Raw genomic sequence first — 25,899 nt, 5'->3', positions numbered from 1 at the left:
AACTTTCATATAGAACTTTATTGAATATATCTATATATTTATATATATTTGTATATATACCTTATATTTTTTGTCTTTTCCAGTGAGGATCAGTATATTGCATTGCTTCCCATTCTCCTTATTGTCCTTTTACATGTATGAGCCTGCTGAGAGGAAATACACCAGTTGTCCATTTGAAGAGTTTCAGGTTTGACGTGTGACAGTAGCCTAAGTGTTGGGAAAAGGAGCCGGTGACTCAGGCTGGCTTTAAAATGGCTTTAACGTCTGGATATGAACTGAGACGAAAGGAACAGAACGTCTACTTCTGACCAAGTCCTTCACACTAACACTTTGCAAAACAGGTAAAACGAGTTAAGGACACCGTGTGCCAATGTTTATTCAGAGAGTTTGAAACAAGTCTCACATTTTCAGAAGCATGAGGCCGATGCGGTTTTCTTGTACTTATTATTGTTCTGACAACACAGACGACATTTAGCTCTCTTTCCCCACCACTTAAGCTACTGACCTTGTTTCACAGGCAGGCGTGAAGCCTTTATAGCCCAAAGATACAGGTGTAGGAAACAATATAACATTGAGAATATCTATACATACCACCACGAAAATAAATAGATTAATATAAATTCTATCGCCTACAGTTATACACTAGTCAGAACATTAAAAAACACTGATTATTAGGCTACGTTGGTAATGTTAAGAAAACAAAAATAAATGGCCTTCAGGAAAATGAAGACAAAATGATAATGGAAGAGTGACAATGGAGATATATCACCAAAACTGCTGGGAAAAAATGTGGGAAAAGATACAAATTATAGAGCAATTACACGTAAAATAGGGAAGATTATAGAAATAATGAAGAACAGAAAAGATAGGAAAATGATTACATAATAGAGATAGTAAAAATAATGTACACAGTGAAATTCAATGAAGAAGCAGAAGGTTGTCCATTAGTATGTAATGCCTGGAACAACCCGGGTGGAGGAAGTGGAATGACCTCCTCTACTCCTAACGCCCCCGGCTGTTCCAGGGAAGTCGCTCAGTAAACCAGCGGCAGACTGGTTTTACTGGGCTGCTGCCAGTACGTGTGTGTGTGTGTGTGTGTGTGTGTGTGTGTGTGTGTGTGTGTGTGTGTGTGTGTGTGTGTGTGTGTGTGCGTGCGTGTGTGCGTGCGTGTGCATGAAGGTTAAACAGGGCGTTGCTGAAAAAGAGCATGCACGCTCAGTCAACTCTCCCCGATAAATAAACATCATAAAACAACGAAGACGGCGATGGACGATCTCAAGAGGTGAATTTACACATTATTAAACCCTCTCACGTTTTGTGCACATGCTTTCCACGTGACACCACTGACTTTTAGTGTACATAAGCAAGAGAAAAAGAAATTAAAAAGGAATATAAAAGAATTACAAAAAGAAAGAGAAAAAAAAAGATTTCAAAATGTATAAATACCCTGCAATAACCATAACGATCATAGAAACACCAGCAACATGATATTAATACTCAAGGAGTTACAATCTCATGTAACCTAGAGATGAGAATCAATCACTCAGAATGAAGAGACAACCCAAACATTACCATTTACAGACATTATGTGCTTTTGTTAAAGTGAATGGACTTGATAATATATTCAATAATACATTTATTATTCTAGTTTGTGAAATAGTAGGCCTATAGTTATAGCTAAAAGAGAGACAGAGGGAAGTCGAACAGAAGTTGGCTGTTGTGGTCTTTTCTGCTTCCCTCCTCCTCTTCCTCTTCCTCCTCCGACATGTCGTCGACCAGGGTCGGGTTGAATTCATTTCCAAACACAGAAGTGCATTCACAGTTCAATATATGAGTCCAATTATCAGAATTAGAATGTGTGAAGGTTCAGTCCAAAATGTTATTCAGTACATCCACTGTGGACCCCCCCCCCCACCCGGACCCCCGTCTGAAATATCTGACGTTTCAAAAAATATATCACGCTCAAATTCTGATTGGTTTGTTAGAAATCCTTTTAAGCTAATTCATAACTTATCTAATAATCCATAATGTGCTTTACTTTGTGTTTCTGTCTAAGAGTAAGTGATGTACTTGGCTTGATAAAATGGTTGATATTTCATATTGATCTTGACTTTTAGCTTTTAAATCTATGTTCTAACTAAATCTTCACCCCCTGAGTGTAAACTGAATCGACCCCCCCCCCCACCCTGTCGCCTGTGGCTGCAGCCCTTTGCAGGAACACTCAGCGGATGCCGCCTTGTAGCCGTCGGTATTCAATCATGGCAATAAACAGTCATACAAACCCTGAAATCAAATTTATGCAATTAAATATCACGTAGGGAGCAAAAATGTTCATCTTTACAAGTGTCTTCACCAACTCTGAAGGTACATGTAGTCAGATGACCCACAATGAAAATAAGTGCGGTTGAATGAAATTAACTAACGTTTTATAGTTTCATGATCAACCTGCATCAATAACACAGCGGAGCAAGTTTATCACTGCCAACTTAATCTTTGATTGTTTTATATTTGTTTGTCTTATTCTCAAGCAGCAAACTCAGGGGCTGAGAGATGAAGCCAATAAGAAGTGCTACTGCAGTTCCTCTAATGACCACTCCCATGTTAAACTGTCCAACTTTACAGCAGAAATACTCATGTTTACAGCCTGGTACAAAAAACTGTTTTGGTTCTCTAGAGCTAATTTCCTACTTCATGACAACTGCACAGGGGTGAATTTTTATTTAACTTATCCAATTAAATAGGCTTAAAGTTATGTATCATTGAGGGCACGCCACTTTGAGGGACAGGTGGGTGAGCGTATACTTGCCACAAATGCAAGTCTCGGCTCCATACAAGCCTCACCTCTTTGCCCATTTTTGGATAAGCTGGGAGTTAGGGGCGGAGTCAGACATTGCCAAGATGGTGACAGTGGAGCACCCCCCAGCTTCAAAATTGCTCTCCAGAAACGTGAGGCTATGTCCATCTTTATTTGAAGTCTATGGTAGGTTTCTGTCAGGTTTTCTGATAGGTTTCACGTTGGGAGGTAATATTCAATGAGTCAGGAAGTAAGTGACGTACTGCAAACAGTTTTGTTTTGATTTCAGTCAAAGTTGAGGATAGCAGTACCAACACTGTCATGGCAAAGGTCTGAAAAATACCCTAGCATGTGTTGAAACGAGCCTCCCTACAGGTAATGAGTTCAGTTAGCAATAAGGCTCTTGTTCTGTTCTGAAGATTTGTCAGATTTTCTACATGTATGGAACCTGCAACCTGCAACAGATCAGTATGACATTATCCTCTGAGCTTCCCACCTCGAGTATGACGTCACAGAAAAATGGCCGCCGTATGACTATGGTCTATGGTGGCAGGTGTACTAGACCTTTGTTGCCATGGTTACAATAATAAAGCTTCTGTAACAGTCACAGTTTGGTTAGGTTTAGGAGAAATATTATGGTTTCGATCTTTCTCTTACATTATCCAAGTGTTAACGTTGCCTGGCCCTAACTTCCCACTTCCCCTGCGAAACAAGAAAGTGACAATTTTCACTCTGGTTTGGACATAAAAAAATATCACTGACTATAATCCAGGGTTTTTGCTGAATTGTCCTATACTTTCACTCAATAAACGTCTTAAATCAAGTCTGTACTGAATGTTTTTTAATGTAATTCCTACTGTTAAGGCAACAGAAAAACAAGTGTCGTCTTGAAACAAGAGTAACAGTCTATGTCCACATGGCCACAACTCAGCAAATACTTCACACCTTTGGAGAAAGAATGTGGGACTTTAACATCAGATGAAGCCACTTGCTCAGATGGACATTTTTTGCAGCGTTGAACCAAACGGTGACAACTGGCAGTGGTGTGACGGAGGCGTTCAGGGTGAAGCTTAAAGTTTATGGCTGTTACTTTCTCTAGGACTGTGGAGAATGCCCATCTGTCACTGTAATTACCTTTGACACACAATGAAAAATAAATACGCTCACAGTGTGTCAGCCTCCTCTGGTGTGTGCTGTGTCTGTGATGTGTGTGTGTGTGTCAGTATTGTCAGGTATGGCTGAGGTCACTGTTTTGGGACCGGAGGTTAAGTAGCTACTGTTGACCTTGAGTTGGCAGTTAACTCGTCACCGAGCAGCTTGTTACTTGGCTGAATGTCCCCGTCTGTGTCGTTATGTTCCTTTTAAAACAGAGATGTAACGGAGAAGCGCGGCTTACACCATCTGGGCACTTTTCTTTCAAGAGTTTTATGTTGCTGTAGTGTCATAAAGTATTGTATGGTTTAGAAGAGCTGGTTAGAAAGGATGCTTCAAAGTCTACATGTTTAGAAATGATCAGTTTTTGACCAGATTTAAACCTACAAATCACCAAATCAAAACTTCCTGTTCTTTTTGTTGAATGTTTGACAAAATCAAAATGAGGAAACTAAAAAACTACAGCGCTCCACTGCCTCCCCAGCAAGGCACTTAACCCCCAAATGCTGCACTGGGAGACTGGTTTCACTGGGCAGCTCCCAGTTGTGTATGATCGTGTGTGATTCCCTGAAGCCTCCATTGCACCATTGCTGCACAATTAACAAAAGTCATGACCATTTTAAGGCAGATGTCATGAACTTGGACATAATGTCAGATGTTCTATGACTGTTTATGATACTGTAGGTAGTTATGGCAGCTATACCTCAGGCTCAAGGACAGAAACATCACCGCTGACATGTCACCTACACATTTTCAGCCTCCTCTCTGTCAACTCAGATATCTCTAACATCTGTATAAATTGAACACCATCTCTCTTCTTTAGTTTCAACGCCCCCCCCCCCCCCCCCCTCCCTGCGCCCTCTTTCCCTCCTCTCTGAGGTGTACTTTTAAACTGGCGTAGTTTTCCTGTTAAGTGTATCTGAGTTGCTATCCCTGTCCCTTTTGGCTGTCAGTCGGTCCAGGGTTCCTACGTTGCCCCTGTCCCTCTCCATGGTGGCTGTGGATATCGGGGCTGGCTGGGCTGGTGTGGCGGCTGATGTGGAGGTGTTCAGCGGTGCCGCGTTCTGGGCGACAGCTGCCGCTGCTGCCAAGTTGGACTTGGAGTGAGATGGGAGCGTTCCGCTGCTTATCACCCCTCCACCTCCTCCGCCGCCACTTCCGCTGGAATCTTTTGGGAAGTAGTTGTGGAGCTGGTAGAGTGTGGCGCGGTCCACCGTGCCGTAGAGAGGTGGGGCGCCGCCTCCCAGGCTGCCCAGCTTGGAGTCCCTCGACAGGGTGTACATGGAGATGTCACCGCCTCCTCCGCTTCCACCACCGCTGGTGTGGTGCGGGTTGGGCAGAGTGGCTACAGAGAACGGCGGGGCGGAGGGCGGCAGGCTGAAGGTTTTGGAGGCACCGATGGGCGAGGTCTCCTGGGAGCGTGGCGGGTCAGTGGAGCGCGAGCTGGAGCGAGAGCGCCGTCTGAAGCGGTAGCTGGGCAGCCGCAGCATGGCGTGCGTGGTGCTCTTGAATAGGTCGGTGCGAGAGCGGCAGCGCAGCTCCTTGTTCTTCTCAATGTAGATGTTGACGGCGAGGACGCCGACCATCTCGGCCAGGATGAAGGACAGACCGCCGAAGTAGAAAGACCAGCCGTAAGAGTAGTGCCACTTCTTATCCTCGTCCTTCTTGGGGGAAATGTCACTCAGAGCTGCTGAGATGTACACGATCACTCCGATGATGTTGCTGAGGCCTGAGGAAATATACAAGACTTCTAAGTGCTCCTCTGAGACAAATTAACCTGCAGCTTCATTAAACTGTTTTGCAGGCAGGGATACAGGAACAGTTTCCTTTCAATTATACAGTGAGGAGGCGCAACGTGAAAATCCATCTGCATATCAAACATCACAGCCTCTTATTATGCCTGTATTTGGCTGATAGCTCTGGAACACCTACATGTGAAATAACAGTTTAAGCTCAGAGTGGAGTACGTGATTGGAAGGACAAAGTCGTCCATTAAAGGAGGCAACGCCAGCAGACACAATTTCAAACCGGGGCTAAAAACATGAAACAGAACATTTAGAGTGTGTGTTTTAATAAAATCCAACACCACATTTCCGCTTACCTGCAGCTACAAAGAGAATTCCTCCACCTAGTATAATGTTCCTTTTGCTCTTGTAGAAGCTGCTGGAAGCAACACACACTCCGCCGAGCAAGAGCAGTATGGCGCTGAGGATGGGGAAGATGCTGGAGGCTCGCACCACACCTGCAGACGACGACATCAGCACAGATACGTGATTCTTTTGGCTGCGATGTCATTGTTTCTCAACCTTTCTGTGTGGACTTTATGTGTGTGTGTATGTGTGTGTGTATGACTAAATCCTCTGCTTTTCTAATGTAGTACAATTAGTGGGGTTCAGCACCATTTAAAGGTGCAAAGTTAACAGTCTCGTGACACTGGGAGAAAAAGTGTTATCAAGATGTGCTATAGCTGACACTATAACTTGGCTCCGGGGCAGCAGCTGGTCTGTTTCTATGGGTTTTCTACATGAGGTTTTAGTACAAGATGTCTTTTGTCAATCTGGAGGAACTTTTGTCAAATCAGAGAGTCTGGGCTTGGAGACGACACGTTTTCACCAGAAAGCTATGAACTGGAAGATGTTGGGGTTTATCAGGTGAGCAGGATGGGAAGTGTAGAATCTATTGCTTTTCAAGACTAAAATAGCTCATTATCTGCTGCATGGATTTGAAAAAATAAGTTATTTCTTAAGGTCAGAGAACCTTTTGTTGTCATGGCTACAATAAACACACGGTTAAGGTTGTAGAAAGGTCATGAATAACCCGGGAAACGAACAGCGGGCTCCTGTATCGAAGTCTTGTTGACCCAACTCTCGCAACAGGGATGTTGTCACTCTTTATACTTAACGACTTCCTCGTTTGCTTCCGTCAAAATTACTGCGGCCACTAGAGGTCGCCTATGGGTCGTAATGAGCTGCTTGCACAGACGACCTCTGGGGTTGTGTTTTCACAAGACTGTGGCTCAGGAGGTAGAGCGGGTCGTCCACTAATCAGAAAGTCATGGTCCATGTGTGTCCATGTGTTTGCAAGATACTGAACACTTCATTGCGTCTGATGGCTGTTCCATCAGTGTATGAGTGTGTGTGCGGATGGGTGAATGTGGCATGTATTGTAAAGGGCTTTGAGTTGTGGACAAGACTAGAAAAGCCTGATGTAAGTCCAATCCATTTACCATCCATTCCATTCACAGGAGGACGTTCTCAATACAGTTGTAATGCAGCATGTCTAAAACAGTCAGAACCACCTTCCTTCTCAATGAAAAAGAACAAAAAAAAGAACTTTTGGCTTTAAATTCCAGAGTTGCACTAAACTTTATGTTGACAAAGGAAGCCTCAGGAGTACAAGCCAGCTCTTTGTCAGAAATAACTTGTCAGTCATCACTTCACAGCTGCTACTGCCCAACAGTAGGACCTCTCCAATATGGCTGCAAGAGACTGCATTACATCATCTAAGCCCCCCTCCCTCTGCAGACACCTCAAGCTTAAAAGCAGCTGCGATAACATACAGCACTGAGACATTTTCCAAGTTTAAAATGCTGAAAAGCTCCATCTCAGGCAAGAACATGTAGAATCGCAGAGCCCTCAGGTTTCGAAGGTGACTCTTCAGGCTGTGTTAGCTTTTGTTTGCCTCTGAAGGGAAACATAATGCTGTGATGAGGATTTATTCATAGAAGCTTGTGTCAGACATGTCAAATAGCTGCTGCAGATGATTCCCTGAATTTGTTGTTAACTGGAAGTGGGACGACGTGGGCAGTTCAGCACTATTTATTGATTATCTGAAGTAGTTGATAGGAAAGAATGTCCAGCTGACTTCAAGTAGGTGTTTGCAGTGATTTTCTAAATCTTTGTGTGTCTCAGTTTGTCAAGTAAAATGTTACTTCCTCCATTGAGAAAGTTGAATTTTTCAGTCCTGTTTATTTGTAAGCAGTACAGCTGAAATGATTATAGGCATTAGACCTAAAAATAATGAGCAACTATATTCATGATTGATTAGTCATTCCATTTTGCAAGCAAAAATAACAAACATATGCTGCTTCCAGCTTCTCTCATGTAGGAATTTGGTGCTTTTCCGTGTAATTGAAAATCTTTGAGTTTTGGAATTTTGTTTATTTAGTCAGTTCATCTGCTAATCAAAGAAGAAAATAATCTACAGTTTTATCATCAATTTAATCAATTAGATTCCAAGATATCTCAATTTTTAACATTTTCAGTACTTTCCCATCAACTATGGCAGAAAAGTCTGAAACATATTGTTTGTCAATGAATTGTCCATAACTATAAATTCTGGACATTTTATATTATTAAAAGGTCCCAAATTGTATAAAGTGTAAGTATTTTTGATTATAAAGCAAGTCTAGGTTCTATATTAATACTGTGAAAGTATCAAAGCCTCAGTCCACAGAGAAATGCACACAGCCTGTATTCAGACACTGAGCCTTAAAACCAGCCATCAGGACTTCTGTAACTTTGTGATGTCACAACAAGGCAGCTGTCTCAGCCAGTTTCTCTGAGTGTTTTACCTGAAATCAGATATATATTTATTTGATCACTCAAAAAACAGTCAGCCAATCAGAAGAGAGGCTCAGAGCCTCCTCTCTTCTGATTGGCTCACCGACCTGTTGTTACTAGAGCTCCAGAGAGAAACCTGAGAGAGGAGATGTAAAACTACACTGAGATGGTTTTTGGTTCTTAAAACCACAAATATATCTTCTTATGGATCAACACTTCAAATAAAACAGGTTTAAAATATGGGACCTTTAAAACAAATCATGAGGATCATGCAGCATTTGAAGATGTACTGGTTCAGTCAGTGTTGCACAGCAAAGCAGACAAGAGAATTTCAGATAGCATCAGGGCCTCCTTCACAGAAATAGATACCTTTATATAATATATGGATAGAACATATACTTTGCAAAACCAAAAGGTTCAGGGCTGCACGAACAGAATCTGCTATCACAATGGAGGCAGAATGTGAAACCTCAGTCCTGAGCTGAAAATAATCCATTAGTGAAGGCTGTTCGTTCAATCCATCAGTGAAAAAAAAAAAAGAAGAAAAAGCTTTCTGTACACCCCCAGACTCCCAACCCCATGCACCTGGGCATTGACACACACACATAAATACACTATGCAGACATACACACACACGCACCTCCAGGAACGCTTTACTTGAATCTGACATCCGTGCATTGATGTCCGCCCACCATCCCCTTCTGTCCTTTCTGTATCTGTGTGTGATGGAAACTGTAGTGTGTGTATGTGTGTTTTCTGCTGAGATGTGTGTGTGTGTGTGTGTGTGTGTGTGTGTGTATATATATGTGTTGTGGCGCACAGTAAATGTGTGTGTATGCCAGTGTACAGTTATCTAATGTTCCTATACATGCCTGTGTGCATTTGTTGTTCATTTGTAAACGTGTGTTTGTGTGTGTGTGTGTGTGTGTGTGTGTGTGTGTGTGTGTGTGTGTGTGTGTGTGTGTGTGTGTGTGTCACTCACGCAGCAAATACTCTGCAGCATCTTGGTCGTAGTCTGCGTCCTCTGGGAAATGATTGATCTGGGAACACACACCTCGCTTCAGGCCTGAAGAAAGACAGAGAGGAAGAAGAGGGGAGAGTGAGGAGGACGGCAGAAAAAAAAAGTAGAGATCACAAGGAAGAGAAGAAGATAGAAAAAAGACAGGAATGGTGAAGGGAAGAAATAGAAAAAAACAGAAAGACAAGAGAATATACAGTACAACTCAGCGGAAACTGACAGAAGCTGAGACAAAGAAATTAATGAAAAGATGAAGAAGAGGAAGAGACAGAGGAAGTAAACAGGGTGACAGATGGACAGAGAAGACAGACGAATTGAAGATGACCAGACAGAAACAATAGAAAATGAAAAAAGAGTAGGATGAATTCACTATGATTACTTGACACAGTTACCAGGAGCCAATCAGACAGATGTTTCTCACAAACCTTTAAATCATATTCTTTAATATTTCAGTCCCAGTTGATTTGGCAACACCTATACTGACTGGTGGTAACAGTAATTTTAGGTTAAAAAGACCCAGCTCCACCATGTGTCTTGTCCTTTCCTCATGTGGACACATGGAGAATGCCATCATACATCCGACACACAACACAATTAATTCCACCCTTTCAGTACCATGGATAGCTCCACTATACTAATAAATACAGCAGCACAACGTAAGTCAACATAAAAATAAACAGGGTATTGTACCAGGAACGTCAACGCTACTCAAAAAAGTTGTTTTGTTTTTAGTGGCTGTTATTCATGAGCCCAGGACTGGGCTCACATATGTAATCAACAGAGGGACTTAATAAAAGCCTGTCTCTAATACATGCCTGTCTCAAATAAAGGCCTGTTACAGTCTGCAGTTGAGCCCTGGTCACTATTTCAGCACGGTTGTTGAAAACTGTTGTGGATCTACTGTAAATGCCCCCTTGGTGATGTAATACAAACTGCTCACGTCAAATTATTTTGAAAGGGCAACGGCCAGTGGGAAAAGCCCAATGGACTAACTTTATCACTCATTCACAGACACAGTCGCAGATGTAGCGCTGGCACATGGCCATGACCTGTGGGCATCACAAAGAACAAAAACACTTAAGTCAGTTAACAGTCTAATTGACTGTTGACCACAAACAGTGGTCTCCCATGTTAAAGTCAGACACTTTGACCCACACAACCTGTTTCCTCTCTAACAGGTTTTCAGCGCCAAAACATCATGTGACATACTCCCTCATTACCAATACTAGAGATCCTTGTATGTGAGCATAGGTTGACTTTGGATATTGGACAAACAAACCAATACTGCCCTCATCTTCCTGTATGAAATAGCTTTTGGTGCCTTTTCTATCTTTAGCCACGTTTTGACCAAAAAGTACCTGTTCCAGGTACTTTTCTTCAGGAACTAAAAGGTTCCTGTGGCCCATTGTTGTCTGCAGCCTTAAATCCCGGGAAGATTATGCAAAATTATTACTTGACATTGCATTATTCACAGCACTTTGAGGACATAACATGAATGAAAATACGGAACAAATTGCGTCCTGTATATATTCAATACAGGACGCAGCATTTTATTTTCAAATGCAGGATGATCCCGTATTATACATGACGAGTGGCAACCCTAGCCACTCTGGTCCAGTTTCAGTTTTTTTTTACTTTCTCCCGGACCTATTTCACGGTGTGGAAAATGTGTTGGCTCGCTCGGTGCTCGCTCACTGCGGACTTTTAAACATCGCGGGTGAAATAAAATGCAGCAGGTACTCGACCAATCAGAAATGTTCAGTGCTGCAGACGTCACCCCTAAACTAAATTTAGACCCTGGTTCCTGCGGTGGAAATGTGCATAGTTCCTCTAAAGGTTCCTGGTTCCTGAGGAAAGTTGCTGTGGTGGAAACACAGCTTTTATTGTCTTCAATAAGGCAAGAGATTGAACATGGAAGCTGGCTCTTCATTGGTTCACCCTGACACCAACAGCTCTAACTGTGTTTTGTTGCAAATCTTATCAGCTATTTGTGCATCACATGGACAAAATTAACATCAAGAGGAAAAGAGAGATAGAATGTCTCTCATGCAATAAAATACAGCATTTGAAAGGAAGAAAAAAAGACATTAAAAGAATGTGAATAGGACTCTCCCGGCGCACACACTTAGAAACACTAAGAAACAAAAGTAATCCCATGATAAACCTCATGAACTGGTAATGGAGCAGAATTATTAATCTACAAGGATCAGGAACTGGATTAGAGAGGGAATAGTTATCCACAAATGAACCCAGTGGGCATTATATCAGAATGAAGCGGCAGATTGTCTGTCAAACACCTTTATAGAACAGCTGCCAGGCAACAACTACAGTCAATGTTTGGCTACATCTGACGAGACAGAAATATTATATATATTATACAACATTACACTACGGCTGAAACTGTCCAAACAAAAAGAGGTCCTTCCATATGAAACAGCTTCCAAAAACTATTGAACTATATGTGTATTTGTGTGTCCTGCCTGTCTGGCAGCTGCAGCAACACAGGAAAAACTACTTCATCAGTCACTGAATGAGTCACCACTCATATCTGAGCTCTGGGGCATTATGATGAGCATTATGTTTAAGGTGCAGTATAGTAGGTGTCTGTGTATGCGGTATGTGTAAGTATTTGTGTTTTGTCTGTGCATGAAACTAAAAGAGAGAAAAGAGGCTGAGCTTCGATGTCTACATCTTGAAATCCTCTTATCTGAGTCGTGCAACAAAACCACAACGCTCTAAAAAACGGAAACACCATGGGCCACATTAGCTTTTATAACATCTCATTATCGTGTTTACAGCTTGTCATGATGATATCATAATGCATCATGGGTATAGGCAGTGCTACAAATTGTGTATCGCCTAATGTTTTAGATCTGCTGGTGGTTAAGAAATTTCAGAACAGTGTGATTGAAGGTGCTTTCAGACAGAAACCTGCTCCTGCTGCATCTGAGGTTGAATGGGCAGCAGCAGGGAGCACCGTGGCTGCTGGTACAGCCTGTTCCATCCAGGTCGCTGCTATCAACCTGCTCTCATCTCATCATGTAGCTTAACAGAGAGGGGTTGTAGCTGAAAGCAAAGGCAGTGTTCAGCATTTTGCCAGGAAGATATGTTCATCTATCACAAACATTGTCTATTCTATCCATTTGTTTACTCACTGCCAGTGAAGAGGTGTGTAATTCTGGGAGCTCAGATATACAGCAGTGTCCACTAATTATGTTTATATACGGCTTATTTGCAAAGGCTATGTTTTGAAGGAACTCTATTGCTGACCAGATTTAGTTTTCTATGAAAACAATGGAGAAATGTTAGTAATTTACGGATCTAGCAAATCATAAAAACGTTGATACTGAATGTATCATGTTCTCTGACATATGTCATTAGTTTTCCACTAAAATATATATATATATTTTTTATTTTATTTTCTGTTCACACTCTCACGGCCCTTGCTTAAGATCTGGTTTAGATCCTGGTTCTGGTTTAATTAAAAAGTCCACAATGACTTGAGAAACAACACGATCATGTATGGTGAATTTATATAGCTCTTTTCTAGTCTTATCGATCACTCAAAACACACCAAACAGCAAGCCACATTCACCCGTTCACTCACACATTCATACTGTGCTTTTTCTACCTTGGGGGTTCAGTATCTTGCCCAAGGACACGTCGACATGCGAACAGGAGGAGCCAGGAATTGAACCACCGACCTTCGAAGTAGTCGACGACCTGTTCTACCTCTTGAGGCACAGCCACCCAAAATCATCTTTCCCTTACATTACCTCAATTGCCGTTGTTGCCATAACCTAACCACAATGAGGGGTGAGTGGCATGTAGCACTTCATTCAAACAAACACATAATTTGAAGATAATCCAGGCAGTGATTACATTTGCTACCACAGCATGATTGGGAAAACAGTTCAGTTCTATACAAAGGGAATTTGACTGATGACATTGAAGTTAGGTTCTGCATTGTTTTCATGGTGAGCGGCACATTGGTATGGTGGTTAGCAGCGTTGCCTCACAGCAAGAAGGTTCTGGGTTTGAATCCCAGGCCTGGGGCCTTTCTGTGCGGAGGTTTCTGTGTTCTCCCTGTGCCTGCGTACGTTCTCTCCGGGTGCTCCGGCTTCCTCCCACCAAAAACATATACTTAGGTTAACCGGCGAGTCTAACGTGCCCATAGGTGAATGAGAGTGTGATTGCTTGTTTGTCTCTATACGTCAGCCCTGTGATAGACTGGCGACCTGTCCAGGGTGTACCCCGCCCTCACCCACTGTCAGCTGGGATTGCCTCTCTCCGTGACCCTATAAGGATAAGCAGTAGGTAATGGATGGAAGGATTGTTTTCATGGTTGTCATGGTCACATGGCAACCAGGCTGAAAACCAGCATCAAATTATGTCAGTGCAACAATTTGTAGCAACAGTGGCAACTCATTGCACCTGACAAGACCTGAAAAGCAGGAAATAAATAAGAAAAGTGGGGCAATATATCATACTGGTAGTTTGTGTGAGTGTGACTGTGTGTTTGTGTGTGTGTGTGGTACAGGTATTACTCATGTTCTGGGGACCTACATCTGTTTACACATTATGGGGACTTGTCTTCTCTATGGGGACTAAAAGAGAGCCCCCATAATGTAAATCATTCAATTTGAATTTGTAGACGTGTTTGAAGTTTAGGATAAGGTAAGGCAAGTACTAGTTAAGGTTAAGGTAAGAGGAAGTCTCCAGAAGGTGAATGTAAGTCAATGTAATGTCCCCTGAAGTCATGGAAACACGACTCTGTGTGTGTATGTTTCCATGTGTGTATGTGTGTGTGTGTGTGTGTGTGTGTGTGTCTGTGTGAGTGACTGTTTGTGAGTAAGAGAACACCTATTTATGTCTGTTCTGATTACACTGATGAGCACCCTGACCCCAACAAGACCCTCCAATGACCAGCGCATGATAAATCACACACACACAAACACACATTCAACCCCCAGAGCATCCAGAGGTTTCCACAGCTTCAAACACACACACTCATGCACACACACAACCAGCTGTACCTTCCAGGCAGCAGATCCTCCAGAGGCCGGAGTGGGTCAGAGCCCCAGGGTCTTTCTTGTCCTTGTTGTTGGAGTCCTCCTGGGACGAGTTGGCCGTGCTGTTGCAGATGAAGGCCCGGGCGTAGAGCCAGTAGTCTGTGCCAATAGCCACTGTCATCAGGGCAAAGGCTGCAAAAGCCCCCATGGTGGTCAGCAGCACCTGGATGCCGCGCTCACACCACACCATGGCAGGGCGAGGAAGGAAACTAATATCTGAAGAGAAAACACAGAGCAAAAGAACTTATATTCAGCAGACATCTCTGTTCACTGCACATGAAGATGCTTTAGATGCATGGAATTAGAATCATTCTTTAATGAAGCAAGGTTTGTGCTGTTTTTTACTTTACGGTCTGTAGATTTGATAAAAGCATTATCTTAATCTTCATCCTAAGAAGTCCTCGTGAAACTGGTGATGTCTGGATTCAGAGGGCAAGTGGCCAAAGCTGTCCCAAAGGAGAGCACGTTGCTCTGTATATGTTCTTTATTAACCTTTACTGATGTCTTTAGCTGTGTCCTAATTCAGGGGACGCATCCTTCGGAGGATGCTGCCACTGTGGTGGCAGAGTAAAGACACTCTTTAACTTTAACGTCAGCCTGAGACATTTACTGCAAGGAGTGATCTTCTGTTCACAAAGGTTACGGTCACCTTGTACTCACAGTCATTGTGTTTGTTTACTGGTTATTATACTGGTTGTTATTCAAACGTCTGCTAACATAGCATTTCATTCATTTGAATACTCAGGCTAATGTGAAACTAATAGACTCTTGTTTGATTCATTTATTTCTATAAAAGGGTGCCGGTTAAAAATGCCCTGGAAGGTTGAGCATCCATGAAATTAAAAATGAGAAACTAAAAAAAGACATGTAACCACCTTTGCATCCCATCCTGTGCTCAATTTATGCATTGAACTGTCAAATATTTATGCATTAATAGAACTACTGTCCCCCACGGGCCCCTGTAGGTGACTGGTGAGAGCTGCTCATGGGGTTAAATCTTTCTGTTGCATTCTGGGTGAGCACAGTGGAGCGGGTTTTAATAATAATATAAAAAAAACCCCAAAACAAAACAAAAAACAACGCACACAGCCTGGAGCAGTAAAGAAATGTTGGCAGCACGCAGCCGGCAGAAGAACAAAATGCCGACCCCGCTGCTTCAACAAAAATATAAAACAACAAATATCATATAACAGTGAACTGTGGAGGGTGGAGGATGGACTGCTGGAAGACATGGAGGGAAAAATATTTCTGTGTAAGTCTGTCAGTGTTTCCCCAAAAGGTGTTTGGAAGAAAATTAAAATAAAGTTTGAAAATCCATTTTTTTATATATATATATAAGTTATATATTATCTCAGCAGGAGGGCACATTTAAATTCTGACCTTCGTGTGTAAACCTGGATCAACAGAATTTGAAGGTATGGAGATAATCTGTGTTTAGAAGTCAATGACAAGATCAATAAAGGTAGCCAGGGGCAACTGCAGAGGAGCAAGGAAGACGGACAGAGGTTCCTGTACACTTAAATAAATGAGAAATGACAATGACAAGAGAAAAGTGGATGATGAGAGAGGAGGAGTTGAGTGGAGAGGAAAGGAAAGAGGAGACATAAATCAGAGCTGAGAGGTGAACAGTGAGAAGGACGATGAGGAAAATTGAGATACAGCACATCTGTTGTGCTTCAGGAAACATAAATGAAACATCCAAGGAGCATGGAGGGGAGGAAGAGGGAGGGGAGGAAGAGGTAGGGGGTGGGGGCGGTGGGGAGGGGCGACTACATGGATTTCCATTTAACCATTTAGTTACTCAAACTTTTGAATAAAAATGGCGGACATCCTGGAGAAGCCTCGACCACGACTTCGGTTCACTCGATCCCAAACGGGAGGTTAATGTAAACGATTGATCGCATAAAGAGAACATCATTGCCGGTGTGGGCTTTGAAACTATTTGGCTAATTCAGTGGGCCTGCGGGGTGTTTCCATGGCAACGCAAATCCCAAAATAACAGAGACCACTGGTACTCTGACCCTGAAAGTGACCGGCCTGCTGGAATATGCATTAAGGTAAGTCCCAAAAAGAACAGCAGGAAAGAAGGCATTGCTGCAGCGGGTGGTGAAGTAACTCGGATCACACATTCAGTGAATAGTTTCACGTCAGGAAATATTTTTCTTATTTGGTCTTTCTTTTTCTTTTTGATGTATTTAAATAAACTCTTGAGGTAGTTTCATTTTGAATTTGTGTTGCAGTGATCTGTAACTATTACTGATTTTCAAACTTATATATGCAAGTTGCTTGGGAGCTCCATTTCTCCCTTGCAAAATCTGTATTCCTGCTGTTTCATATTTTCTCCTCATTTTGTGAAAAGAAGCTCTAAATCTAAATAGAAAACTTGCTTGATTTCATACTATATAAGGAATCCACTGAATCTGTTTACATGATTCACTGCCCATGCAGAATAAAGAAGCGTCACGGCAGTATTGAAACTGACATCTTATGCATGTGGTTCATCAGCATGAATGAGAGGCTGAGAGAAGACATCAATAGCAGTAAAACTCCCCGAGGTGTTTATCTATTTTTATCTGTTTTATTGGTTTTATTATTACATTTCCATTATTTTTATGTCTCATGTGGATTAGTCTCAAACTGTTAAACAGCTTACATCTGTGCTTTCTTATCAGCTTGTTAGTCACCTGCAGAGAACTAAACTCTGTGCAAGGTGCTGTCCAAATAACTTTTGATTGATTGATTGATAGAAGTGTCTCTGACTAAAAAACATCTGTTAATTGTAGATTAATTGTATAAAGGTAGATGTCCATGTCTTATTTGATTATAGATCAGGTTTAGTTTCTATATTAATACTGTGAAAGTATCAAAGCGCTCGGTCCACAGAGAAATGCACACAGCCTGTATTCAGAAACTGAGCCTTAAAGTGAGCCATCAGGACTTCTGCAGCTTTGTGATGTCACACCAAAGCAGTCACCGCTCTCAGCCACGCCCCAAGCCCCGCCCACCTGGACCCACCATCCAACCTTGCAGGATTGGGTTTCTCTGAGTGTTTACCTGAAATCTGCTATATTTTTATTCGATCACTCTGATTGGCTCCAGAGAGAAGCCTGAGAGAGGAGATATAAAACTACATTGAGAGTTTTTGGTTCTTAAAACCAGAAATATATCTTTTCAAACATGTCAATTCTATAATATACCATTGTGTTGGAACAGGCAGAACTTCCATGACGACAACATTATATTTTGAATTTGCTTTGGGTGATTAGTCAGTTTTATTTATACAACCCAATTTGACAAATCAAAAATTTGCCTTAAGGGGCTTTTCAATCTGTACAGTAGATCTATCCTTTAAATGAAAATGTGCAAAGCTTTTCAAAATCAAACTTTTTTTTTTACTGGCTGTTTCATGCTGCACCTCAGTATAAACCTGTCATGTGAGCAGGAACACTGACATAGCAACATGGCAGCAACAGGCATCTTGATGAGTTTCCACAAATCTTTACTTTTACAGCTGCTCATAGTCTGCATTAAAAGAAGCTGTAACATGGATCTTTCATCACTGATGTGCTTTAAATATTCTAAGCATTTTTCAAAAATAGCCTTGGATGGATGTGGTGAATCATTTCCACACACTAAAAAATATATCAAAGCCAAGTCAGTTAAATGGCAGGTTTATGCTTATCCTGTTTTTACTAGAAGGCTATTGTAGTAAACTGCACAGCTGTAAAGAGAAGCTTCAGGTTGCAGACGGAGCCAGTTCAGGCTTCACTGTTGATTTAATAGAAGAATTCCTGATGTTTAAAAGCACAACTGTGTTGCATCCAATGTAGACAACAAGAGGTGACACAACTTCACATATCCTGGCTGTACTTAATCCTGATTGGCTAGTCTGAAAAATGTATACAACCAACCGTGGCTGTTTATAACATTTGAAAACAACCACGACAACAACAACAAAAAATTGTTGTCCACAGCCCACTGTGCATGTGAAGACAACACAGTGGAAAATTAACTGACGTTTCAAGTGTCAGGCTCCTCCGTCCAATATTGCAATTCATTAAATTCATGTTCCCTGAATTTTCCTCAACTCCTCATGTGTCAACACTCCCTTCAGTCATCTGTGATTTAAATAAGAAACAACATTTAGCTTGGTTACACAAATGCCAACGCAGATTAATCAAAGCCAGTTGCCCTCTGAATCCAGACCTCTGTACATATCTGCACTCCTGTGTGTGTGTGCGTGTGTGTGTTTATGGGTGGTTTCCTGTATGACTGTGTTCATCCGTGCTTGTTTGTGTGTTTAAATGTTTATGCTTTAATGTACATGTATGTATGTGTCATGCATGTGAATAAATGTGAATTCACAAGTGCATCTGGTTGTTTGTGTATACAAGAACACATCCACATCTGCCTGTGTGTGTGTGTGTGTGTGTGTGTCTTTGTGTGTGTGTGTGTGTGTGCGCGTGTTACCTGGGGGCATGTTTCTGCCTTTCGCCTCCATCTCCTCTCCCCCCCGCTGCTGCTGCTGCTGTTCTTCTTCTTCTTCGTCGGTGAAGAGCGCTCCGTAGCCCCGGTCCGAGCTGCCTCCATCCACCGTTTATCCCTCGCTCTCTCGCCCCTTACCCTTCCCTCGCTCCTCTGCCTCTCTTCTTGTCCCTTCTTTCTTCCTCCTCCTCCTCCTCCTCCTCTTCTTCTTCTTCTGCTTCTCCCTCTCCTCTCTTTACCTTGAGCACTCCTTCTCTCCTTTTCAGCGAGCTGGGGGATACTTCACTTGGCGTCCTCTCCTCTCATTGAATTGTCATGGCAGTCATCTTAGCTACTGAGAGAAGAAAGAGGCGGAGGGAAGAGCAGATGAGAGGGAGTGAGAGGAAAGACAGAAAGAGAGGGAGAGTAGGAAAGGACAAGGAGAAGATGAGGGAGAGAAAGGAAAGAGATGAGAAGAGGAGATAGAGTTGGGGGGGCAGGATGGATTCGATTAACGAACGTGACATGAGTCTTGAAACCAGGGGATGCTCCTGTACATAAGCATCTCCCATACAAACGTGTTTCCTATATGAAGATGATGATATGTTATTGAAAAAACAAACAAACAAACAAATAAACATCCAAAACCTGATGCCGAAGGCAAAAAAAAAAACGAGCCCCCTGTCAAACAAGAGAAGCTGGTTTGCCTCCACAGAGAGAGAGAGAGAGAGAGATAAAGCAATAGAAAAGAACAGGCGATGCGAGAGAGCGTGCTCTATTCCATTGCCATGGCAACAGTGAATTCCAAAGTCTACGGTGGAGCTAGTGAGTGTGTATGTGTGTAAATGTGTTTGTGCGTGTGTGTATGTATGTGTGTGTGTTAGGGGAGTAGAGGGGTGGATGTAACAGCTGAGAGGATTTTGCTGAGATAAAAAAAAAAAATAATAAAAAGTGTGTGACTTCCATCGTTGTGCAGATGAGTCTGGATGTCACACATGCAAACACGCACACACACACACACAAACAAACACATACACACACACATACACATCTTCATGTACTGGATATCCATGGTTGCATATTGTACATGAGGAATGAACATTCACACGAGAGATGACAGACTTGTGAGTCATTAGCACTGTGGTCACAGTGTCTCGGCATGTTTCATCCATCCAACTTTCTTCCTGTTTGGTGCGATGGCTTAATCACAAGCATTTAGCGCTGTTTCATGCTGACTGAAATGTACAATGCAGAGGTTCAAAAAAAAAAGAAAGAAAAAAAACAAGCTGGAATTCGATGCTTTGCTCAAAGGCATTTCAGCAGAGCAGCTGTTTTCTTGCTGGAAACTCACATCCTACATCTCAACAAGCAGAGTCTTCCTGAAAAGAAAATCCCCGTCAGCACTGACACAGGGTCAGGTTTTGCTAGTTCTTTCTTTTTTTTTCTTCTTCTTCAAACTGTTGCCAAAACTGCAGGACATCCAAAATCCACATGAGAGGCATCAGCAGCAACACAGCGGGGGATCCTGAGTTGTTTTACATAAACAGTACATCTAGAGGCGATTCTGACCACAAACCAGCGTTTGGAGACTCCAGAGAAAAACAACAGCATCAGATCATTGTTCAAATGCCTCAACAAACCAGTTGTTTATGTTTCACCAACAAAAAACATCTGGTAGCTCTGTGAATTATGGCTGTCGTTTGTTAGCAGCAAGGGCTGAGCTACAGAGATGCTTTTACACAGCTACAAATCCTCATTAAGATGAAGGTAGGGTAGACAAATGGGTTGACGAACTGTGTAACTTTGATGATGCCATTTCCTAAGGACAGTTTCCTTTAGCTGTAACCACAATTTTCAACCCTATCCAAATATATTTTAAATGACGAAATAAAAATCCTTTCCTTAAACTTAATCAAGTAGTTTTGTACCAAAAGCCAAACCGACCCTACAACCCTAGTGGTGTCAGATTCCAATATTAATCTTTTGGAACCATCATTTGGAAAGGGTTTGGAAGCCATGACAAATAATGTTTGTCTTGCTAATGAAGGTGTCAGAACACAAACTGCTATTATGAGTTGCTTTGGCAGTCACAAACAATTCATTTTATTGTTTAGTTTGCAGGACCTGTTGCCCATTTGGTCGACCTTTCCTGCTCAAAGTCGCTCTGCACTAGAAGTCCTCACAGATCTGCAGAGAACCTGATTTGAAAGTGACGCAATGACAATCAGAGCCTGTCTGAAACAGACCTGAGGATAATTAGGCTAATTTACATGATCAGAGCTGACGGCCACATTGGTATCAGACTTATTGATACACAGACCAGAGACCTAAAGAATGGGGAACAAAAGACCTATGAAGACTTCTAGCTTGTACCGTTGGTGGAAGATGAACACCAAGAAAGGTGTAACATCTGGACAGATGTTCGTCCAGTGGAGCTGTCTCTCCTTTGACGAAATATTAACACTGCAGCTCTTGTAGGCAGAATTTGAATAGTTTCATCCAAAAAAATGCTGAGGATGCACCAGAATCATTTTTTTTCATCAAAGATGATTGTTCAGAAACATGGTCAGACTTAAAAAAATTACCTGGAAAACAGAGAAAAAATGCCAATGACGGAATTATTTTGTTTGTTCAGGACGTGTCATTTGTTTCAGCGCTCTGGAGATGTTTGATTTCTCTCATTTTTATGTAAAAGCATCCCCAGTTTCTTACTCTCCCATCTTGTCTGCATGAGACTGTGGAGATCCTGCTGCTGTTTTGTCATCACTAACAGAAAACCGTTCTCAGTGACCAGAAAGTAATGAATCAAAATTACAGGGAAACTTCAGAGCTTTTTATGGCAGCAAGTGAGCAAGGAACCAATCCAGAGAAAAGTGTAGACACTAACGCTGGCTGAAAGTCTTCAACACCTCCACCCCCACTGACAAGAAGACAAAATTTAATGTTTCCTTGAATGGTTTTTGGCAAATGAAATCCCTTAAACTTTCAAAAAGTCCTAGTGAAAGTGCCAAAGTGTGAAGTTTGCTCATGTAGCATTTAAACATATCCTTTGTTAGGGACCATCAGACAGAGAAAAACCACTGACGAACCATCTGTGAAGGATTCTAAAGGGAAACTCGGCACAGAGATGAGCTTGTGTTGGGCAAATGTTGGACGAGCAAGCAGAAATCCACACAGTGCGATAGGCTGAGACTCTTCTTAATTAAGCAAACATGCTCCTTTACAGACAGTGCATCTCTCTCAGCCTTATCATCTTTTAAACAAAGAAATCTAACTAGAAGCTGCGTTTTCTGGGGACAAGTGCTTGTGATTGTTGCCAGCTACTGAGAGCATGCATATTGATGTTTTTTGCCATAATCAGGCAAATGCTTTGAATTTCATCTCATACCCAATGATAAATTATGGCAACAGTATAAATTATAGAATGATTACAAGATCTTTGTGTGCCTGCAGCGTTCCTTGATTGACAATTCCTCCCACATTGACAAAGTATTTCAAGATCCAGCAGAGCTAACCTTGTCGAATTGATGCTGGAAACCGATTAATAGCAGCCTTGGTTTTTGAAGAACAACTATATTGTGTCAGGGAGTATTAGGGGCATTTTATAAGAATTAATTCTGCCAAATCTCAAGTGACTGAGACTTTTAGTTTATGTTTATGGTCTTTTAAAGGTTCCATATTGTATAAAGCTCGATTTTTCCATGTCTTTTTTTGATTATAAATACTATCATAATACATATTAATACTGTGAAAGTATCAAAGCGCTCAGTCCACAGAGAAAAGCACCCAGCCTGTATTCAGAAACTGAGCCTTAAAACCAGCCGTCAGGACCTTTGTAACTTTGTGATGTCACAACAAAGCAGTCACCGCTCTAAGCCATGCCCCAAGCCCCGCCTACTTAGACCCACCATCCAAACTTGCAGGATTGGGTTTCTCTGAGTATTTACCGGAAATCTGCTATATTTTTATTTGGTCACTCAGAAAACAGCCAATCAGAAGAGAGGCTCAGAGCCTCCTCTCTTCTGATTGACTCACTAACCTTTTGTTACTAGAGCTCCAGAGCCTGAGAGAGGAGATGTAAAACTAAATAGAGATGGTTTTTGGTTCTTAAAACCACAAATGTATCTTCTTATGGAGTAACACTTTAAATATAACACAAAAGTGTAAAATATGGGACCTTTAAATGTATCATGTTGTTGAGTAATGTGCATCTAGGCTTGATTGCAACTGCACGGCGTATTGCAAAGTTACAGTAGTTTTTGTCTATGTAAGCCATGCATATATAGAATTATTAGAATTACAGTCAAACTTTACTGAATATCAAACTAATCAATTTAAGGAAAGAAGATAAGCTACCGAGACTATAGAATCTTCTGATTTTGTAATTCAAAAATGAATTTCACAGTTTTATCAGCACAGTGACACAGTGAATTTTAGGGCCCATCTAGTGGTCATTAGAGGACCTGCAGCTGAAAACAGTTCAGCATTGCACTCAGCATTTGCCCTGATTGCTGGGGCCCCTTAAAAAGCCCTGCAGGACCCCTGGGAGTGACTGTAATCAGTAGCAACAAACAAAAAAAAAAAACAGAAACTCAGACTTTGTTGTTTTGTGCTCAAAAACCCCCTAAAATAAACCTCGCTATCCAAACTGACTGTGGATTACGAGGAAGGCTCCTGCAGTGCAACATGGAACAAACACATGTTGTAAGGGTTCGCCAGCGGCACAAACACACAATGCACAAGGACGAAAGTTCAAGGACAAATCAGCTACGCTCTGCATCATGAATTCAGCGACGGTATGAATCCTGCCGTGAATACAGAGAAGCAGTGGCAGAACACGGACGAAGTGCGGGAGCTCGTCAAGAGCATTGGTGATTATGATCAGGATGTCAACATAGTGGGGAACCAAGTCCACAGAGGCATGATGGGATGCATGGTCCTGTGTTTGCTGTGTGAAAAGGTACACTGGTTTACATATTAGAGCTCTATACTGTCAGACATGTCTGTTTATAGAAAAAAAAAAATATATATAATATATACTATATTGCACCATACTGGTAACTTAAATATTAAATGATCTCAAGTGGTACATAAGGGTTATAAGAATATTTTTGTGCAGCACTGAGTTTCACAGACACAAACATTTCTGCTGAAGTACCATAGGAGCATCATAATATCCTTAAAACTATATAACAAAGCAGCACACTGACCCATCTTCATATCTGATGAAATCATAAAATATTTGGCTGCAGGTTTAAATGAGAATTAAAGTAACTTTTAATTGTTCTTTTCGGTTTTTTTTTTAACCCAAGATATTGATATGGAGCACAGGCTCCAGCTGGAAGCAAAGTGAAACTCAATACGCAGGAAGCAGGATCAGTTTGCTTCCTTCAGTAATGTTCAATACTAAGACAGAGGAGTCTAAATCCAGACTCCAGCTGGAGCCCACACTCTGTACATCCTACGGATCCTACACATCCTATAACACAGACTGTTCTCTAGCACAGGAGACAAAGACATGGTAAAAGTTGATTGTGTCATATTCTCATTTGTTGAAATTAATATTTGTTGAACATTTCCTCAAGGAGAAATCACATATTGATTATAGTTATACAAGGGGGGTTGGCAGTAACAAGTTAGTGAACAAATTGTCCTGTGTGACATTTTGTCTCCTGTAATTGTGACATCATTGCATCCACTTAACATTATATCATTGAATTACCAACGCCTTGTTCTTTTTTTTTTATTTTGAAAAGAGCTCTTACCTTGCAAACAGATCCTCCTCACTTTTCTCTATAATCTGAAGCTTTGCCCGATAGAAGCAGCTTTAAAATCTTCACTACTGCAAATGCACATGAACACAAAATGCAAAGCGTCGCTCCCAGATGATTTTATCGAGAGTACAATGTGTACATGTAGGCTACATGTGGCGCGCTCCTCCGCGGCTCTGAGCTGTGAACGCGTACACCGGTCCGATTGATACGCTGTTACGTCGTTAGTGCATTAAATAACAGCGGCGAGATATCGACGATCGGGCAGATTGTCATATATTGATCGGTGTACAGGCTTACCTTTGAAAGAGCAACTTTTGCAGCCGGTGCTGATGCAGGTGGCGGCGGGGTGCTTGATTGGTGGGGGAGAGAGAGAGAGAGAGAGAGAGAGAGAGAGAGAGAGAGAGAGAGAGAGAGAGAGAGAGAGAGAGAGAGAGAGAGAGAGGTGTGGAAGAAGAGGGATGTCAGGACTGGATGTACGTGCTTTTCTGTGCCAGAGTGTGTGTTTGTGTGGAGTGTAGTTCTCTGCTGTGGTTTTTCTTGATATAATCACACAGGAGTTTTCTCTTACCTGTCTTTGACTTTTTTTTTTTTTTTTGTAAATGTAGCTCCGTTACATAATCTCCGAGTTTGTGTGAATCTGTGATGTGGAGGGGACAATTGGTTTGTTATTAGCTGCTGGCAGATTTGTCACCAAAATCATTCTAACATCTACAAGATCTGACAAGTCTTGGGTCCAATCAGACCGCAACAGCAGGGGCACTGGTCTAAATCCCGGGCCCTCCTGAAAACAGCTCACCTGGGGCCCCAAAACAAATGGTTATAATCTCTGTTATGTTTCAGCTCCTGGTACTGATTCATTCAGAGCAGCACCACTACCTCCTCCACATCAGTTTAAAGGAGCTAATTGTAAGTTCTGTTATCACTACATAGCCAATGTTAGCATTAACAGCTGTTTACTGACCACTACTTACTAGAAGAAACTAGTCTACACCTGTTGTTACAGACAACAACAACAAAAACAATAATCCTTATTGGTTAATATAACATTCAAAAAACACGTTTC

General features: G+C 41.8%; 1 protein-coding gene across 4 annotated transcripts; it reads right to left on the bottom strand.

The window, feature by feature from the left end:
• On the bottom strand, positions 1-25,238 carry LOC130184306 (voltage-dependent calcium channel gamma-4 subunit-like). Of its 4 annotated transcripts, none has more exons than XM_056400236.1 (6): positions 25,134-25,238; positions 19,069-19,417; positions 14,563-14,814; positions 9,491-9,574; positions 6,048-6,188; positions 1-5,675 (listed from the first exon to the last, which is right to left on the bottom strand). In XM_056400236.1, the coding sequence occupies exons 2-6, from the start codon at positions 19,097-19,099 to the stop codon at positions 4,834-4,836; spliced, it is 1,350 nt and encodes a 449-aa protein (XP_056256211.1). In that variant the 5' UTR covers positions 19,100-19,417; positions 25,134-25,238; the 3' UTR covers positions 1-4,833. The 4 variants fall into 4 exon arrangements, with proteins under 4 accessions (XP_056256211.1, XP_056256213.1, XP_056256210.1 ...); XM_056400238.1 differs by having other exon boundaries at positions 19,069-19,414; positions 25,134-25,214; XM_056400235.1 differs by lacking the exon at positions 25,134-25,238 and adding an exon at positions 24,828-25,116.
• Positions 25,239-25,899: the final 661 nt, after the last annotated feature.

The sequence above is a fragment of the Seriola aureovittata genome, chromosome 16 (assembly GCF_021018895.1).
Source record: "Seriola aureovittata isolate HTS-2021-v1 ecotype China chromosome 16, ASM2101889v1, whole genome shotgun sequence".
Lineage (NCBI taxonomy): Eukaryota > Metazoa > Chordata > Actinopteri > Carangiformes > Carangidae > Seriola > Seriola aureovittata.
This window is presented reverse-complemented; position numbering and strand designations above follow the sequence as displayed.